General features: G+C 46.7%; 1 protein-coding gene across 1 annotated transcript in view; it reads right to left on the reverse strand.

The window, feature by feature from the left end:
- The window catches only part of DDN (dendrin), a 42,835-nt gene extending 22,263 nt beyond the window's left edge, over positions 1-20,572 (reverse strand). The window contains exons 1-2 of the mRNA XM_029594648.1: positions 19,694-20,572; positions 16,433-16,930 (exon numbers count right to left, since the gene is read on the reverse strand). Coding sequence (XP_029450508.1) covers positions 16,433-16,920 — 488 coding nt within the window. The 5' untranslated portion in view covers positions 16,921-16,930; positions 19,694-20,572. The remainder of the gene's footprint in view (positions 1-16,432; positions 16,931-19,693) is intronic.

Consider the following 20,572-nt stretch of genomic DNA (forward strand, 5'->3'; position numbering starts at 1 on the left):
TCACAACCAATGTGGACATTGCGCCCATTGTGCACAGAGCATGAATGGAGAAACTTGGATAGATCCTGTTACAGAATACAAAGTTTACCGCAAGACTCACACCACATGTGAATCAGATCATGTGGTGTATGCTATCGCATGCACTTGTCCCAAGGTGTACATTGGCCGTACTGTCAGGAAAATTAGAATCCACTTAAATGAACACAAGTCCAAATTACACACTGCCACTTTAACCGCACCGATTGTTTCCCATTGTGTGCAGATGAATCATGCTTTTTCAGATTTAAAATGGACTATTTTGGATCAAGTCCCATTGCCTCCTCGTGGGGGCAATTGGACTCGATTGTTAAATAAACGAGAAGCCTTTTGGATTTTCACTCTGCAATCTCAAGCACCAGCAGGGTTGAATGAACTTTTAGACTGGAATTCAATTGCATGATTTTCATTTCACCGCGCATTGAATGGAGTGAGTTTTCGCCCTTTTGATTGGGTAAATCTTTGTATACGTCATCTGTTCAGAGCTTGATGGAGATTGGTTGCTCAGCTAGCCCAACCGGGAGTTTAAATTGACACTTCCGTTAGCCCAGAGCGTTGTCAGCCTTGGATAGAGTCTTAAGACTCACGCCAGGAACTTAGCAGGCAATGGCTCAACACTGACCGACGACACATCGCAAGAGGACAAACTCCCTGATGAAAGGTCTCAATGTGGACCTGAAACGTGGCTACGTCGGTGACCCGCTCAACCACCAGATAAGTCGGGGTGTTGTACGAGCTTATTTCTAAGCCATAAGAGACTGCCAATTAAGCCGTTCTAGGTTGTGTCATCAGCGGCTTTGAGGATTTTTTACCCTTCGTTGGGATCAGTACACAAGGCTGCGAGGAGCGTTTGACAGCACTTGAAAAATTGAAGTGATTTATTTCACCGTAATTAATTATGCATAATGTTTTATAGTAACAGATAAAAAATGATTCAACAAAAAGCTTGTGGATTGTAGCACATTTATCACATATAATGGTCGGAGGTGGGACGTTTATGATTACAATCAACAGTCATATTACCCCTGGTGGGGATTTATGATAATGCATATGAAACGTTCCGCTCCTTCCAACAAAAATTTTTTTGTCAAATTGTTTTGTCAATAGTCAATCTTTTGCACTCTTTCATGAGGATCTGGGAGTTGAACAGAGAACAGTTATATAAGTATCATGAAGGATTTGTTTTGAGGTTTTTTTAAAAATGTCAGGACACTGAAAATAGTTGACAGTTCCTCCTTTCTGAATAGCTGGACTATGGTCTTATTCCTCTTCTTCTGAACAGCATTCCCTTTCCTCCTGGGAACCTACTTGGGAATCGATCTGAATTATCCCCTGACCAGAGGCTTCCTCTAGGCTTCTAAGAGTCCGGAAAGAGAGGGGAATCTCTAGGGTCTCCCCATGTTTGCTTAGCTGACTGCTTTTTTAAGAAGTGATTATCCAAAGGGGCCCTAGGCAATGCTGGTCCTTCTGGTTTCTGAAATGCACAAAATATTTGATGCATTATTAGTACAAATTCTGGTGAAAAACCACCTTGCCATGGCATCACATGTTGTAAATTCTGAGGAACTAGCCTCCCCAAGGAAAGGTGTCTATATGCTTAGACTTCCTCTTAATGAGGCATGCAAGGAAGGGGATAAAGGTATCTGCCCACCTGGGAATAAAGACTTTTCTTCCCCTGATGGAGGCTGGGCTGATTCAGTCGATGAATTGGTTTTCAGTTGGTCTTTCTTAGTCAGGGGAAGGAGGACATCATCTTCCTCTTGCGTATACAATTCTGGTGCTGCATCAAAAATGAGGCACATAGACCCCATAATGCTGGGGACCTGCTTAGCCCCCTCCTACCTTTAAACAGGGTGCCTGGTTGGGTTTATTATTGCCTGCAGCGGTCTTGCTACTCCCGTGGCAGTTCTGCTCACGACCACTGGTGTTTTGGCAGTGTTGAGTTATTTATTTTAACTACAGTACCTGCTCCTTAATAAGCCATGATGTGCTCATCTGGCTTGCCCCACGCAAGGAGAGATGTTGCCACCTGAGACACATCCTCTGACCCCTCCCTTCCCCAGTAGGACACGGACTTGATTTCTGCTACTTGCCTTTTATTTATTTTTTTTTAAATTTCCCCAATTTTATTAGTGCTCTGGACCGAGCAATTTAGGAGAGAACATGGAGGGAAGGGGGGAGGAAGGAGAGAAAATAGAGCAAGAGAGGGGTTCTGAGGATCCTGCCCAGCATTTTATCCTCTCTAAACTATCTATGGCCTTTTAGGGACCCCCTTCCTAAGATGTCTTCAGTACTGGGATCGAGCTCTGGGAAACTCAACCTGAAACACTCTGGGAAATAGGCTTCTTCCGAATAAATCAGCCCCAATGCTCTATTAAGCCTGGGCGAAACCTAGGATCTGGGAGCTACGTGACCAGTCCTCACTTGTCTTCAGTTGCCAGAGTCAGAGGCTACTGGCAACCACCCTTGTAGGCCAGAGTGAGTTCATAAAAGAAGCATGTCCAGGGGGGGCTGATGACGTCAGCGGCTCGAGTGGCAGCCTAGCCTGGAGCTCCTGGCTATGCCGGATAGCATCCAGATAATATCGTAGCCATCCCTCCACCTTTTGACGCGGCTCCAACACCAAGCTCACCCCCGAAGGCTGCTGATGGCGAATCGGGCCCCCAAACCCGACTTTTGCAAGTTTTCCTACCAGAAATCGGCCCGGGAAAATTCTCCTGAAAAAACAAAATGGCCGCCGTGACGGGAGAAGCGATCTCTGAGGCCTCAGCTGCAGCACCGGCACTCCCCGATTCGGAAATCCCTACTCGGGGTGAGTTTAAGGCTTGGTTTGGGGAGCTCAGCCACGATCTCAATTCTTTTAAATCTGAGATCCGTGAAACGGTGGGTGAAATGAAGGAGGAACTGTGTGAAATGGGGAGGAGGCTTTTTGAGTATGAAACCCTCACTGAATCTCAGGCAGATAAAATGAGCTCGCTGCAGAATAGCCATAAGGAAATGGCTAGTGAAATTCAGCAACTCTCCTCCAAACTGGAAGATTTAGAAAACAGGAATAGGAGGGCTAATCTGCGCTTTCGGGGCATTCCTGAGACCTCTGACTTTGCTAACTGTGTGCAAGTTATTACAGAGCTTTGCACTGATTTATTACAGCAAGATGCAAACCAAAATGCTGCAGGCTCTGGAGGGTCTCTAGTGGTCAAGCTGGAACGGGCTCACAGGGTCCAGGGTCAGAGAGCTCCTAATCAACCCAAGGATGTGATCGCTTGCTTCCATGATTTCCCTGTGAAAGAGAAGATCCTGGCCCTGGCGCGCCAGAGGGGGAAGGTGCAGCTGCAGGGACATGATGTGCAAGTCTATGCTGATGTTTCCCCGACTACTATGAAGAACGCCAGGCTATGAAACCTATTACTGCTGTTTTGATTAAAGAAAACATCCGGTACCGCTGGCTCTTCCCCTTTGGCCTCAGCTTTACTGTGCAAGGTACAACGCACAAGGCACAATCCGTGCATGAAGCGGCGGGCATCTTGAAGGACCTTGGCTATACTGTGACGGATTTGCCGCCATCTTCCTCGCCACGTGCCGACCGCAGGGAGGAACCTCGCTGGCAGCGGATGGGAAAGGGGGGAAAGAGACTGCGACGCACCCCGGATCCAGATATCGCGAACAGAGCCCCTACATGATCTGGCTGCTTTGGCTCTGAAGGCTTTGACACTGTTTCTTGTTAAGCCGCACCGGACGTGGAGGGTTTGGTTACTGGTTATATGTTTGATAATATGCTGATGCTGCCGGGTGGGACGGCACCTGGGAAGCTGTCTTCACTCACCCCTAGATGATGGGGGACCCAAGAGATGATTGTGGTTCCTTTGGGAGGGGGGGAGGGGGGGAATGGGGAATAGTGGGGATCTCCTCTCTGGGAGTGCATTGCCTTGTTGTTTACTGCCCGGCTCACTGAGGGCTACGTGCTGCTTGGTACTATGTTTAGTTGTCTCTTGTTTCATGGGGGGACCTCTCCTGCTCTTATCTCTGTCTGCTCTATATACGCTGGGGCACTTGAAATGCACCATCACTTGTCCGGATGGCTACCTTTAAGGTACAGTCCTTTAATGTTAAGGGACTGAATACGCACCGTAAGCGTAAATTACTATATAAAGATCTGCAGCGTGCTGATATTGCGATTGCTTGTCTCCAGGAGACACATTTAAAGCGGCGCTATGAGCATTTAATGAGCTCTGCCCTTTACCCGCATCAGTATTGGGCGGCTAGCTCTAAAGCTGCTAAATATGCAGGTGTGGGGATTCTATTTCACAAGGACTTTGCTTTTGACTTGCTTGACAGTGTTGCTGACCCTTTGGGTAGATATTTATTGCTGGTCCTTAATATTGCTGGGGTCTCGTATACATTGCTTAACGTATATGCCCCCAATGTTCACCAAGCCAAATTTTATGATGCGCTGGTGAAGCTGGTCCTCTTGAAAAAAGTGGGTCACTTGATGGTGATGGGAGATTGCAATCTGCCCTTAGACCCTGGTCTTGATTCCTCGGGGGGGCGATGTTCTACTTTGAAAAGAGACCGCAATAGCCTCCTTGCTTTTTTGGACCACTTTCAGCTGGTAGATGTGTGGCGCTTTTTGCATTCCACCCAGAGGGATTATACTTTTTTCTCGAACCCCCATAACCTATACACTAGGATAGACTATGTTTTTGTGGATAGGGGAGTGATCCAAAATGTGCGCAAAGGGGTTATAGAGTCGATCACGTGGTCCGATCATGCTCCGGTGTGGGCTGAGCTGACTTTCCCTAATTATGACAAAGGCCAACGCTTTTGGCGCCTAAACGATAGCTTACTTGACAGTGACTCCTTTGTGGATCAATGTCGGCGGGTACTTACAGATTACAGTTCTCATAACCTTCACCCTGACATCTCGCCATCACTTACTGGGACTGTTTAAAGGCAGTGCTTAGGGGGACTTTTATAGCTCGGGCCTCTTGAGTTAAAAAGGAGACCCAGCGGGAACGTTCGCTCCTGACTGCCAAATTATTGGACTTAGAACAGCGCCACAAGCAAACCCCCACTGAAGTGCTCCGTTTGGCCTTAGCTGACTACCGATCGCAACTTGGGGCGCTGGATGCGGCCAAAATTGCGCATGAGCTGGAGCAAACGGAACAAGTATACTTTGAAGGGGGCAATAAAGCGGGGAAGTTGCTTGCGCATAAGTTGAGAGCCAAACGCTTACAAAACACTATTACTAAAATTGTAGGTGCTCATGGTGCACCACTTACCTCCAATGATGCGATCCGTGACTGCTTTTTACAATTTTATTCTGCACTGTATTCCCATAACCACTCTATAGAGTTCAGGGACATACAATCCTTTTTACAGGACACTCCCTTATCCCAGTTATCAGAGTCCGCCAGGGATACGCTAGACAAGGATATCTCAGAATCTGAGGTGTTATTTGCCATTAAGCAACTTAAGGCTGGCAAGTCCCCGGGGCTGGATGGGTTTACTGCCCGGTTTTATCAATGCTTTGCCGGTGATTTACTTACCCTACTTACGGCCATGTTTAATGCCTTGCGACACGAGGGGGTTTTGAATCCTAATTCTAATGTGGCGGGTATAACGATCATTGCAAAGCCGGGACGGGACCCTACCAAGTGTGGCTCTTATAGGCCCATCTCATTGCTGAACATAGACCTCAAGCTTCTGGCTAAAATCCTGGCTAACAGGCTTAACGGTTATGTAGCACAACTCATTCACCCGGATCAGGCCGGTTTTATCCCTGGTCGCATGGCGTCCGATAATGTGCGGAAGTTGTTGGATTCCCTCTGGTGGGTTAAGCGCCATCATATCCCCTTTCTTTTTATGGCTATGGATGCGGAAAAGGCCTTTGATTTGGTTCACTGGCCTTTTTTATTTCAAGTCTTGCATACCATGGGTTTTGGGCCTTTTTTCATTACCTGGATTCAGAAATTATATGATAAACCGAGGGCCTGCATTAAGGTAAATGGGGGCTATTCCCCGTTCTTTATTGTTGAGCGGGGCACCCGCCAAGGTTGCCCGCTCTCTCCATTACTATTTGCCCTATTTATAGAACCTTTGGCCCAACGGATCCGGTTGTCGAGGGACGTGATGGGCATTAGTGTGGGGTCATATTCCTCCAAGTTGGCGATGTTTGCTGATGATGTCATTCTGACCCTTGCGGACCCTCAGCAATCGTTGCCAGCCGTGGTAGAGATTATTAAAACCTTCAGTCAAGTGTCTGGCTACTCCATTAATTGGGACAAAACCGAAATCCTTAATATTACGTTACCGGAGGACCAGGCACGGGATCTGAAAGCCCGTTTTGCTTTTAAATGGGCAAAGGAGAAAATTAAATACCTAGGTATATTTATAGGGGCTCATTCTGATGTTTTTAGGCTTAACTATCCACCTCTTCTCGCTAAATTGTACAGGGAAATGGAGGAGTGGAATCGATACCACATTTCGTGGCTGGGACGAATTGCTACTTTTAAAATGAACATCCTGCCCCGGATTGGATACCTTTTCCAGACCATTCCTTGCGTCATACCAACTGCACTGCTTCTCAAGTGGCAACGCAGGATTATGAAATTCCTGTGGCAGGGGAAGCACCCCAGGGTGGCCCAGAAAGTATTGTTTCAACCTCGGATGCGGGGGGGCCTTGCAGTGCCTAACTTATTACGATACTATGTTGCGGCTCAATTACGAGCTGTTGTTGATTGGCACAGAACTACCGCCCGCAAACCTTGGGCGATTCTGGAGCAGGAACTTATCGGGCCACACCTGCTGACTAATATCCTCTGGCAACCTCCTAGTTCTGGGCCCAAATTGGAAGGCCTACCGGACACGATTCAGTGTACCTTACACCTTTGGTATAAATGGAAGCCTCAGGTGGTGGGGTCCAAGGTGGGGTCGGTCCTTTTTTCCCCCCTTTCACTCTGGGTCATTCTTGGGGGGTACAGCTCCGCAGGTCTTTGCAGATTGGTTGGCTAAGGGTCTTTATAATTATAGTCACTTCTGGGAGCACTCCTCGTGGGTGACGTTCTCCACTCTCCAGGCCCGGCATGACTTACCTCAGGGGGATTTCTATCGCTACCTCCAACTAATGAGTTACGCAAGAGCGACCCATATTTCCCGGGATTTACTCCAGCCAATTGGTCTCTTTGAGAATTTCTGCCGAGCGGCTGACAAAGTACAGCACTTAATGTCCAAAATTTATAAGCTGCTCCTTCAGGGTATGGGCACGCGCCCAACATACCTGTCCGCCTGGGAGGCTGATCTGGGGTCCCCGCAGGGTGACGACTTTTGGGACACTATCTTTACAGTGGGGTGTAAGGGTCTTATCTCAGCCTCCTACTTGGAAAATAGTTTCAAACTCCTCTATCGGTGGCATTATACCCCCGCTAAACTCCATAAAATTTATTCCACGGCCTCGGATCGGTGCTGGAGGGGTTGTGGGGAGCGAGGTTCCTTTTATCATATGTGGTGGGAGTGTGCTGCTGTTTCCCAGTTTTGGCAGGGACTGGCTGTGTGGCTTTCAGACATATTGCATGTTTCTATTACTCTAACCCCCATAGTTGCCCTGCTTAACTCAGACTATCCACAGCTCGACACGGCCTTACAGCGTTTTGTTAGATTGGTGGTCACCTCTGCTCGATGTGAGATAGCTTTACACTGGAAGTCTCAGGGTGTACCTACATTATTGCAGGTTCAGTCACGGGTGGCAAAGGTTTGTACCCTTAGTAAGATTACGGCGCACCGTCGGAAACAAATAGGGGCCTTTCAGCGTACCTGGTCTTTATACCTAACATGGCAACAACAACAGAAGAAGATATGATTTCCTTTTATGTTTGATTTTCTCTTATGTTATTTGTTCATACTACCTTTGCAGGAGCTCCCAGGGATGGTAGGGGAGAAGGGTGGGGGGTGAGGGGAACAGAAGGGGGGGGATATGTTTACACAATAACTGAGAAAAGCAGAGAATCTGTTGTAAGTCTTTATTGCATCTATTCTACTGTCAATTTTGTTATTGTACATGCTTCACAGATGCTGTATGGTTTTGTATTGTCGGTATTATCTTTCTCTAATAAACCTTAAATTTAAAAAAAAAAAAAAAGAAGCATGTCCTCTCTCTCCATCAGCCGAGTGTAAAGCACACTCTATGTTTATAGCCAGGGATACAAGAACACTTAGACTCAGTAGAAACTATAATTTCATTTTATTAATCAGTATAAGTGTTCTCGGGAGATGCTGGGTACTGGATGCCCTTTGTCTGACAAACTGACCCGGGACGAGGTATCTCCATAGTAAAGGCTAGTCTAGCAAGAAGAAAGGGATTTTTTTTGGACCCAGCAATTTCCTCTTGCGCCTTTGGACTTCTAGCCCAATCAAAACTAGGACTGAAATCCAGGCATTATGAGCCTTCATTTGGCAACTGCCTGAGAAAACTTTCCTGTATTTCATAATCCCTACCAACCTACCTAGTCTAGACATTGCAGTGGAAGTCCTTCAGCCAGAAAGTCAGGCACCAGAGCTCTTTCCAGAACTTTTCAATCACGGGCCATGAAACCAGCTACTAATTGCCACCCTGGGACAATGACGATGACTCTCTTCCCTTCTGGAGGCTGTGAACGCTACCCTCCACAGCATTCCCCAGCCAGCTTGCAGCGTGGAAGACCAGACACAGGGATGGCCCCACTGAGCCACCAGGCTAGCCCTTAAAACACCTCTTGGTGCTTCATACGATCCATCCCTTGGCACTTCTCCTTCTGCATCAAGTACGTTGATGCCTAGTCTAAAAATACTGGACCTGACGCAGCAGGTTTGGAAGATGACTTAGTCGCAAAGGACCATCCAAAGCCAGGATGACTAGGTCCACGAACCATGGTCTCCGAGGCCACTCAGGAGTTACTAGGATAATCATCCCTGGGTGAGCTTCTATTCACCTCAGAATCTGGCCCACCAGAGGCCATGGAGGAAACAGAGCAGAACATCGTGGGGCCAAGGAAGTACTAGGGCATCTACCCCTTCCGCCCCATGCTCCCTTCTGTGACTGAAAAAGCATGGTGCCTTTGCATTTTTCTGAGTCACCATCAAGTCCAAATGAGGAGTGCCCCATTGGCGAGAGATGAGCATCATTGCGTCCCAGGACAGCTCCCATTTCTCCGGGGTCCAGTCATTGAGAGCTGAGAAGATCCACCTGTACATTGTAGACCCCAGCTATGTGACAGGCCGCCAGCAGGGCTAGATGTCGTTCTGCCAAGACCATCAGTTTCTCTGCTTCTAAAGCTACTGGATGACACTTGGTTCCCCCCTTGATGATTGATGTAGGCCACTGTCGTCACATTGTCAGACAAAACTTGTACCGCCTGACTGCGGACGAGAGGGAGAAATCTCTGCAATGCCAAGCACCCTGCTCTCGTTTCAGGCGATAGATGGACCATTGCACCTCCTCCTGTGACCACTGGCCCTGGGCTGACAGATTGGCATACGGCTCCCCAACTGGAGAGACTGGCGTCCGTGGTTACTATCACCCACTGAGGCACCTCAGGATCCACACCTCGCTTCAAGTGGTCGAGGACAAGCCACCAACCAAGACTGAACCTGGCAGACTCTGAGTGGCAATGGAACCTGGAATACCCCTGACATCAGATCCCAGCGGGAAAGCAATGCTCTCTGCAAAGGCGTCATATGAGCAAATGCCCACGGGACCAATTCCAGAGTGGACGCCATGCAGCCAAGAACCTGCAAGTAATCCCAGACCCTGGGAACTGGCACTGACAGGAGATGTTGAACTTGTGACATCAGCTTGGTTATCTGGTCCTCCATGAGGAAGACTCTGCCGACTCAGGTATTGAATCGTGCTCCCAAGAAGTTCAGGATCTGGGAAGGAAGCAGATGGCTCTTGGACTAATTAATGACCCATCTGAGGGAGCGCAAGCAGTGAAAGACTGTGTTTCACCAGCCTGCAAATGTCCTCTGATTTCGCTTGAATGAGCCAGTCGTCTAGGTATGGATGAACCAGTACTCCCTCCCGCCTGAGAGCTGCCGCCACCACCACCATCTTGGTGAAGGTGAGGGAGCTGTTGTCAAACCAAATGGTAGGGCATGAAACTGAAAATGCCTCCCGAGGACCATAAACGGGAGAAATCTGTGATGCTCCTTGCGGATCCCGATGTACAGAAATGCTTCTGTTAGATCTAGGGAAGCCAAGAACTCGCTGCTGCGCACTGCCGCAATGACTGAGCGCAGGGTTTCCATCTGAAAATGTGGCACTTTGAGAGTTTTGTTCACCTTCTTGAGATCCAGGATCGGACAGAAAGAACCTTCCATTTTGGGCACCACAAAATAGATGGAGTATCTCCCGGTCTTGCACTCGTCTGGGGGAACAGGAACTATGGCCCCAAGACTTTCCCAGCCAGTGAAGGGTATGATTCACGATCTGCTTCTTTACCGGTGACCTGCAGGGAGATCAGAAACAGGTCTCACAGAGGCTGAGCAAATTCTAAAGCATAGCCGTGTTCTATGATGTTTAGAACCCACTGGTCCGACATCATTTTGACCCACTCCTCGTAAAACAGGGACAGCCGTCCACCTATGACTGGAATGGAAGAATGGGCCAGCATTATCTCATTGAGAGGATATGAGTCCCAAAGACCCTTGATCGATTCCGTCATGGTTCGGATTATGTCCCGAAAAGGAGTGAGACCAAGATTGAGATCTCCCCAAGGATTGTCTATCCCAGGGAGGGGGGGTGGGGGGACCTTACTCTGATGGAAACGACTTGACCCGAAAAGCAAGAGCAGATAGGAAGAAAACTTTTAGGTCCCCTAGACTTGTCCTCAGGGACCTTATGCACCTTATTCTCCCCTAAGGACTTTATCAATTGCTTCAGATCCTCTCCAAACAGGAACTTGCTCTTGAAGGGGAGCGCCCCCAGCTGAGACTTGGAAGAAACATCGGGAGACCAGTTGCATATCCACAAAAGCCTTCTGGCCGAAACTGTGGACACCATAGTCCTGGACGAGGTACGGAGGTGGTCGTATAAATTTATTTATTTATGAACTTTTCTATACCATCGTTTGGAGCAGTCAGTCAACGGTTTACAAACAAGAATAATAAGAAACAAAACAGTCTGAAAAATAAAAATACTAAAATTCAATAAAAATAATTATTTAAACAAAGATGTCGAAAAGTATAACAATGAATTTTTAAAAGAATGATAAATTAAATTAAAATATCTAAGTACCAGCCATCAAATTCCTAAGAGCAAAGTAAAATAACAAATGTAAATACTTATTAACATTAATAAATATATCAAAAACTAAAAGTCAGTAAAAAGTCATCAAAACTATACCCAATTAATAACAATTAAAATAGCGCAATGTAGGTGGAATGAATTAGTTTACCCAATGCCCTCCTTATATGCTTGCTTGAAGAGCCAGGTCTTAAGATGTTTTCTGAAAAGTTTTAAAATCGCTCTGTAATCTTATATTCGTTAGAAGAGTATTCCATAAGCCAGGTCCTGCTAACGAGATTGCTTTCTCTGACAGTGGTAAAATGAGCTGTCACTAATGATGGGATTGATAATAGCCATTTTTTGGACGATCTGAGGTTGTGTTGTGGTGTATGGAGACTGACCACGGCATTTAGCCATTCTACCTGATTGCCGTATATGGCTTTATGTTAAATACAAAGTACCTTGTACTTGATGCGTTTTTCAACTGGTAACCAATGTAGTGCTTTAAGAATGGGTGTAATATGATCTGATTTTTTGCATCCGGTTAGTATTCTGGCGGCAGCTTTTTGAGGAATCTGTAACGGTCGGATCGTAGATTTAGGTAAGCTTAACATGAGGGAGTTGCAGTAGTCTATGCCAGTAAAAATTAATGATTGTAGAATTGTTCTAAAATTGTTATGGTGTAGAAGAGGTTTAAGGCGCTTTAGCATTAAAAGTTTGCTGAATCCTTCTTTGATCTTTATTGAAATGTGCTTTTTAAAATTTAGCTCGGGATTGAGGCAGTGCCAAGATCTCTGACTTTATCACTTAATTTAATTGAAATTTTCTCTAGCTGGGTAGTACAGTTTACAGTTGATATTTTCCTTTCAAGAAGAATAAATTCTCTTTTTGAGATTAATGCTAAGTCTCATATGGGTCAATAGTTTTTTTGATGACGTTGAGATACATTTCAGTTAGTTTGAAAGCTTGTTCAATAGTATCAGAAACCGGAATGAGAATCTGAATATCGTCAGCATATAGTATGTTAGTCCGAGTCTGGAAAGGAGCTGGCATAAAGGAAATAAATAAATATTGAAAAGAGTAGCTGAGAGAGAGGAGCCTTGCGGTATACCAGTATCAAGTGTTATTGTTTCGGATTTAGCGGAGTTAATGTTTACTTGAAACTTTCTATTGCTAAGATAAGAAGTGAACCATTGTAGAGTGGAGCCGGTGAGACCAATTTCAGTTAGCCTATGGATGAGAGTTTTATGATTGACCATATTGAAAGCTGCAGAAAGATCAAGTAGAATAAGGAGATATCTATGCCCGTTGTCAAAACATTTCATGATAGTGTATGTTAGAGAGAGGAGGAGAGTCTCAGTCCTAAAATGTTTTCTGAAACCATGCTGTGTTGATTAGATGATGTCATTTGATTCCAAGTGTTTCAAACTGCTGTTTAAAACTACTTTCTCAATAAGTTTTGCAAGGAAAGATAAATTTGAAATAGGGCGATAATTGTTAAGGTCAGTAGGGTCTAAGTTCTTTTTTTTAATGATGGGTTTAATTATTGCTAATTTAAGTAGTACACCGGTAAAGTGCCATCTTCTAAAGATTTATTAATAATAGCTGTGACGGTTGGAGCGATAGTTTGTGTTAATTCTTTTAGTGCTACAATGGGAATCTCATCAAGAGAGTTATTTGCTGGATTTAAGGTTTTAATTAGTCGTTCAACTTCCAAAATGGAGACCATTTCAAATTTGGCCCAGTTAGTTAAGTCTTTACTAGTCAGTGCGATGTCTTGCTGAGGTGTTTTGTCAAGGTTTTCAGTCAGTCAATTTCATGATTTTGTTTTTAAAAAAGGCATCTGCGCCATACGCCACACTGCCTCCAAACGCTCTTCCTCTCAGACTCCTGAGAAGAGAGATCTTTTGCACTGAGGAGTTGTTGAACCCAGGCTCGCTCGCTGCATAAGACTGCTGCAGATAGAAGCCTTAATACCAAGCGCTGGCACCTCAAAGATTCTTTTGAGATGGACCTTGAGCTTTCTGTACTGAAGATCTTTAAGAGTGACTGCTCCTGCCACCGAAATGACTGTCCTTTTGGTGACAGCTGACACTGAAGCATCCTCCTTAGGAACCTTCAAGAGTTCCAAGGAGTCCTCAGGCAGTGGATAGAGCTTGTCAATAGCTCGTCCCACTCGCAGGCTTGATTTCGGAGTATCTCGCTCACGGATCATCAGTTGTTGGAGCATAGGATGAAAGGGGAATGTCGTAGCTGGACCCCACAACCTGGCCAGAACAGGGTCTACCGTGTCTTGGCCTGGGACATCCTGAGGCAGCGAAATTCCAACTCGGCTAGGACATGTGGAATTAGCAGGTCAAGCTCATCCCTCTGAAATAAGTGCACGACCCTCAGATCGTCGCCATCCAACGGCAAATCCTTCTCTAGTTCCTCACCCTGATCTACTCCAGAGAAGGGGAGAAGGAGGCGCGGAGTATCAGGCCCTGGACATTCTAAGGAGCCCGAGTTCCCACGAGGAAGTTCACAGGGACCCCGGATCTTCCTATGCCTAACTCCTCCCTGTGGCTCCAGCCGCCTGGGGACCTTCGAGGGCGGAGTACCGTCAGTCGGCCTGCGCACTGATGCCCACCTTGCTGAGACTGGCTCGCCAGATAAGCTTTGTGCATCAAAAGCACAAAAGGCAGGTTGACCCCTAACATCCCCTACCAGGGGTTCAGGGTCATCATCAAAGCATCCAGAAATGAGCCCTGAGGGCTTCCAGGTCTCAAATCAGCAGGAGAAAGGGGAGGCGGGAGATCCCCTCCCCCTGCCATTCCATCCGATGCGGCAGCAAAAGAACTCAAAATGACCGCCGTTCCCACACTCAGTGGGAACGCTGCAGCCGTGGTCTCCTGCCTGTCTGGCTGTTGGCTCGCACCACGGGACTTAGCTGCTGTTCCCCTGTTGGCGTCCAATGTCCCCTCCCCACTGTAAAGGCACCGGGAACAGAGGCCTGCGCGGGAGAGCCGTGAAGCTGGTTCCCCGCAGGCCGAGCACCGTGAGGCATGTGGCATGGCCGGCGGAAAAGAAGCGCCGAAGAAGCAAGCGGCCACAAAGTTCGAAAGTGCAGGCACGACACAGCACTGCCACCAAACATGCGGTTGCCGCGGCAGAATAAGAAAAGAAAGTACCCGGCTCAATTCCACTGCTGTGCCCCCTTTTTTTTGTTTTTTAAAAAGAGGATCCCAAAAGTTTTACCGGAGTAAACTGGAGGTATGCTGGTGTCTCCGGATCCGGGACAAAAGAGGGGGAGGGACCAGACCACCGGTATTCATTCCTAGTGCCTCACGGAATTAAGGAGCAGGCAGGGTATCCAACCCCAGCTCCGGGAATACCCTCTACCAGGGGGGTTGGTCCCATTAGGACCTGCCAACCCCCTTGAAGGATTAACTTTGTTGTCCTGTTTGATCTGCCAAGGAGAAAGAAAACAAAAAAAAATTCTCTTTTCCGCTTTTTTTTTTTTGTAAGTTCAAGACCACAGGTTTTGCACCACCTCCAAATGCTAGAGATAGAGAAATACTGAAGAGACGCAGGTGGCACACCAGATTAAGAGGGGGTGCTCTTCAAGTTCTTCTCTGTCTCCATCTGCTGGAAGGGAGGCAAAATCCAGCAGTCTGGACTGATCTGGGTACGTACAGGGAAATACCTGAATGCCCCTAAAAGGTTAATGGCATTGCCTTCCCACCCTTTTTTTTTTCTCTTCAAGAGAAGATGAGAAACGCCACACACCATACATTCTATTGGTAAGAAGGCAATCATGAAGCATTCTATCCAGGAAGATGAAGGATTTAATAATCAAACCCACCCTAAAAAAAGACCAAGGCAGAAGAACTAATGCCTTGGTGGCACAGCCCTGGACATGATTCTCAAACTCTGGACCTTTTTGGGATAAAGTGTGATCAGAACACTTTGTTCCCGCCCTGCATAGCATCCTGCAGGATCTACCTGATGCAGTACTTGCACAAAATCTTGAAAGAGATCTAGGCCGTCACCTAGTTTTCTCCTCAAAAAGAAAAAAGATGGAGTTCCATCACCCACTGGAGACCAGTAAGGAAGCTGCTGAAGAGCAGTGGCACCAGAACAATAAGAAGTGTAAAAATACAAACTCTGACAATAATTAATATTTAATAAATGGTGAAATTAAATCAAATGTAAAAATATGTATATAAACAAAAAACGGATAAAGGAGCTCTCAAACCAACATGGTCCCGTTTCAGCATGTTATACCTGCATCATATGAACATTAAAAACATATAGGACAACATCTGTCAATATAAATATAAAAATATAGGAAGATAAGACAAATACATATGACTGATGAATTGCTGTATTCAGAGGTAAGCATATGGAATGTATAAAAAAAATTATTTGGTAAGTTCATTACCCAAGGGAGATCACATGATTCTATGAATTTTCGTCAAGGTTAGTTCTAGCCTGACCCAATAGCCATTTGAAATTTCATGGCTGTCTGAAAGCCTATGTATAGAATTCATGTCCTAGCAGACAAAATGTCCACACAACCTCTTTCCTGCAATTACAGGATGCCAGATTCAGTAGAGGCCAGGACTAAACAGTTTCAGAGCCTGTACTTGGCAACTCTGCCAAGTAACAGAAGAGAGCAGCAAACACAGCAAAATTAAAGAGAACATGAATGAGCATAGGGTCTTCGTATACTGCCCTGGAAGAGGAGTAGGTCTCATGCACAGGAGACATGACCACACAAAGCAAGCAGTAAAGCAGTCCTTTGAACACTAGAAGTGGCAGTATGTGTGCATAGTAGTGATGATTGTATATATAAAAATACTGGTGCACTTTTTAAAGAAAAAGTTATATTTTAATACATTACTGCTTTTCCTTTTTTTGAATATTTCTCTTTGGAAACATCTCCCAGAATTTTCAGGTTGAGTTCCCCCAGAGCTCGATCCTAGTATTCTTAGGGGTCTGAAGACACCTCTAGGAAGGGGGTCCTAAAAGGTCCTAGACAGTTTAGAGAGGGTAAAACACTGGGCAGGATCCTCAGAGGTGTTTCAAATGTTTTGGTTTGAAAGATGGTGAAATAAAAATAAAAAAATAAAATAAAATATTACTATTAATACATACTTTCCCGGCATCTCATGGTCCTTCCCCGGCTCAGTGCTGTGCCTTCCCAGCATCTCATGGTCCTTACCCAGCACAGTGCTGTACCTTCCCGGCACCCTGTATTCCTTCCCCGGCACAATGCTGTGCCTGCCCGGCATCTCATAGTCCTTCCCCGGCACAGTGCTGTGCCTGCCCGGCATCTCATAGTCCTTCCCCGGCACAGTGCTGTGCCTTCCCGGCATCCTGTATTCCTTCCCCGGCACAGTGCTGTACCTTCCCGGCATCTCGTGGTCCTTCCCCGGCACAGTGCTGTACCTTCCCGGCATCTCGTGGTCCTTCCCCGGCACAGTGCTGTACCTTCCCGGCATCCTGTATTCCTTCCCCGGCACAGTGCTGTACCTTCCCGGCATCTCATGGTCCTTCCCCGGCACAGTGCTGTACCTTCCCGGCATCCTGTATTCCTTCCCTGGCATCTTGCAGTCCTTCCCTAGCCACCTCCTGGAGTCCATTCTGCTGCTGCTAAAGAATAAGAAACAGTTTCATGTCAGTATAGCAGCAATTTTCATTTTCTTTCACTGTACAGTAACCTATAAATACATATATTTACAGTCTATAAACTTACATGATTACAGAAAATCTTTTGTTCAGCAGTTCGTACTGAGGTTTTTCTGTGCTGTACTTTTCTAGACTTAGAAACCCTGTGTTATATGTGTAAAACAGACGGCTGTATATTACTTGCTTTGTATTATATAAACTCATCTCAGATGGAAGAGGAGTGCTACAGTTTGTATCAGCAGACGGATTTCCTGCATGCTCACAACCCTCCATCTCTTATCAGGTGCACTGTTCGTGGTGACCTCTGAACTCACCTGCAGCTCGCCACGCCTGACCCTCCCCCCCCCCATCCCACCCCCTTTGAAATCAACCAATGACATGACAGGAGAAGAATTGCCATGGAAACCGCTTCAGCAGCAACACTAGATCACACTGTGACTAAGTGAGTCTTATTCTGTGCCAACGCCTACGGGCAGCCCTGAGAAAAGCTGAACAAAAAGAGGCAACAAAAATCAGAAGAAAAATCCCTCCTCCCCCCCCCCCCCCAACCCAAGCCCATTTAGAGGGGGAAGAACAATGAAAGAATCATTCTCTCTCAGAGCAGCAATAGTGGGACTCCTCTCTTATGCAAACTCGGGGGAACACAGCGGGTAGTGCTGTCCAACAGGTGGCTGTGATGCACCACATACATCAGCCACCTCCGGCGGAGGATTCCTCTGGCTCAGGCAGCTGGGTGTTACCTGTGAAAGGGCAGGCATGAACGAGGGATGGAAAATACCCTGCAGTTAAATGTTCCAAGAGGACAGGTTTGCTGCAATTTTGCAGCGACAGGCAGCGATCTTCCATGGTGTAAAGGCCCAAGATAATCTTAAGTGGGGAATAAGTCTGGTGGCTTTAGTGGCAGTGCTGTCCATTTCCAGGCAGATCAGCTCTTCTGCTCCCTGGTCTAGCCAGGGCCGGGGATGATGATGTGGAGGGCAGTGTTCAAAGCTCCCAGCAGGAGGGAGTCCCAATCACCGCCCGACACCGCCACCCAAGGCTAGTTTAGGGTCCACGATTGCCAGGTTCTGGAAGGAGCCCTGGTGCATGGCTCTCAGTCAAGGATTGCTGCTACAGTCATCGTGGCTTAAATGAGTTGGGAAGAGATACAGAAACGGGGAGGGGAAAAAAAAAATCCTTGGGTATCTGCAAATGAAGGCTTGTGGGAGTAGATCTCAGTCCTGGTTCAACTGAGCTGGAAGAGCAAGAGAGCAGGAAGAAATGCAAAATTATCGGCATTGCTCAAATGTCTCCTGTTATATGCAGCATTTTCCATCAGAACAAGAGCAAACACACCTCCAAGCTTTCAACAACAGTGCTGATCTCCCCCCCCCCCCCCCCATCCCTCTGCTATTTCTCTTTACCCGTTATCTATACGTTGGACTAGTGTTTCCCAACCTTTTCAAGTCCAAAGCATACAAAGCATATTGATGATGACAAAAATGTTGTGAGGCAACACCAACCTCCAGGGAGCAGGCAGGCAGCACAGACATGCAGGGGACTCGTATGGCCAAAAGAAGAGCTAGGAAAGCCCTACCAGTCTGTTCCAAATTTTAGAAGAAAGGGAGAAAGATGGCAGAGATGCCCATGGACTCATTTTCTTTATATATACACAAGTGCAGGAGAAGGCACATGTCCATACAGTGCACGCAGCTGACTCGCTTACTATGACTGCTGCATGTGCCTTCCAAAGCACTTCTTTCCTGTAGCTCTTAATGCGCAGAGTGAATTACATCCAACGTTTAGTGCATGGTCCCCCCCATCTCAATCGGCCTGGGGATAAAGATAGAGGCTGGAAGGATTCAAGAGAGGCAATTAAGGAGGGGGTGCTGCGTACGTGGCCCTTGCACAAAGCAGGGCCTGGTTATCTGTGCCCTGCTTGTGCCCGCTAATTCCTACACACCGTGGCTCATGCCACAGCTAAGTAAGGAGATAGATGCTTCATCCTGAAAGTACTCGGAAAGGAGCTCCTGCATATTTAAGAGCCATTACTGGTGACTAAGAGCAGAGCCCAGGTGTTGGTCTGGACCTGAGCATCAGGCAGTGGCGGCTTTTCTGTGGGCACAATCGATCAGGTCTGATGGTGCACCGGTTGGGAAACACCGTGCTGGACAATGGGTTCTCCCACCCTACTACACTCACCAACCCCTGTGTGTGGAAGCGTGAAACCCTTCCAGGCACTAAGAGATTGATGATTCTTCTTCTAGTGCCCTCTCTTCCTAGAGCACTGAGACCGACTCCTCCCCTTCTAGCACCTTCTCTTATAGGACTAATGCGCTGTTCTGATGTCCGGTCGCATTTTATATACAGACTTCATATACTTATTTTAGATGGACCACATGTTAACACGACACTATTCATTAGAAGCTTTGCTCTCTTTCTGCTATTTCTAGGAGACTATCCATAGAACAATGATATCCAAACCTGACCTATTGACTCCGCAGTCTGGTTTTCAGGATATCTGCTACAAACGTGCATGAGATAAAATTTCCATATACTGAGTTTCCAATGAATACAAATATATCTCAATTATATTCATTGTGGATATTCTAAACAGTGGACTGGCTGTGGGGTTCCCAGATACTGGGAACTACTAGAACTGAACTAACCCCCTTGGGTTCTGTTGCCCCATCCAGCAATTCTCTATCACAAAAAAACCTGTATTGGGCAGTTATTTGGTCCACTTACCTAGTGATAAGTCTGTGGCTATCGGCGCGCCCCTCACCTCTGTGGCATCTCCCTGCGACTCTGAGGAAGATCTGGGTGAATGAAGCCCCTTCCAAGCTCAGGAATTTGGTGACTGCCTCCTGAAGGATCGGAATGACAGGCAGCTCAGAAAGACAAACACTCACAGAGCCACAATTAATTAAAGAGAAACAAGAAACCCAGTGGCCTGAAACTCCCACAACATGGAGAATGCAGATCCCCAAATTCCCACTTTTGCTGGAGGAGCAGCAGCCTTCTGAGTTTAGTACAATCTCTTGGATACCATTCTCTTATCTACCCAGGGTACCTTGCCACTTTTCCCCCTACCATCCTCTTTCTTTTTCATCTCTTGAGAGCAGAAATGTCTTCGAGGCTCAACCTTCCAAATGAAGGTAACTGCCAGGGCCTGTGATGTCTTAGTGCCAGCAATTGCCACTAAACTAGACCCTCCCTAGTGTCAGAAGCACAGTAATTCCAGTTATTTTAATATTCCTTTGACCTCCCAGGTGGCAAACCTCATGGTTTTCTCTCACCCTACAGATCAACGCAGTGCACAAGTTACAGTCAGGAAACACAAAGCCTCACAGTCACTTGCTGTCCCCATGGTAGCACTTGCAGGCAGGACACATCCTCAGAGAACTGCAGGACCTCTGCAGAGATTCAGCCTCTCTCCACTGTGGGCACAAGTGTCCTCTCGGGGCAATGGCAATGACAGGGAGCTGGTTTCAAACATCCTAGATATTCTGCTGTCCCCAGATTGTCATCTGTTTACAAAATTCATCCAGCAGAACAAACAGGGATCTAATTTTTCAACAGTCACACTAGCTCAGCAGAAACCGTGGACGCTGCAAAGGTTATGCA

This window comes from Rhinatrema bivittatum, chromosome 3 (genome assembly GCF_901001135.1).
Source record: "Rhinatrema bivittatum chromosome 3, aRhiBiv1.1, whole genome shotgun sequence".
In the NCBI taxonomy this organism is placed as follows: Eukaryota; Metazoa; Chordata; class Amphibia; order Gymnophiona; family Rhinatrematidae; genus Rhinatrema; species Rhinatrema bivittatum.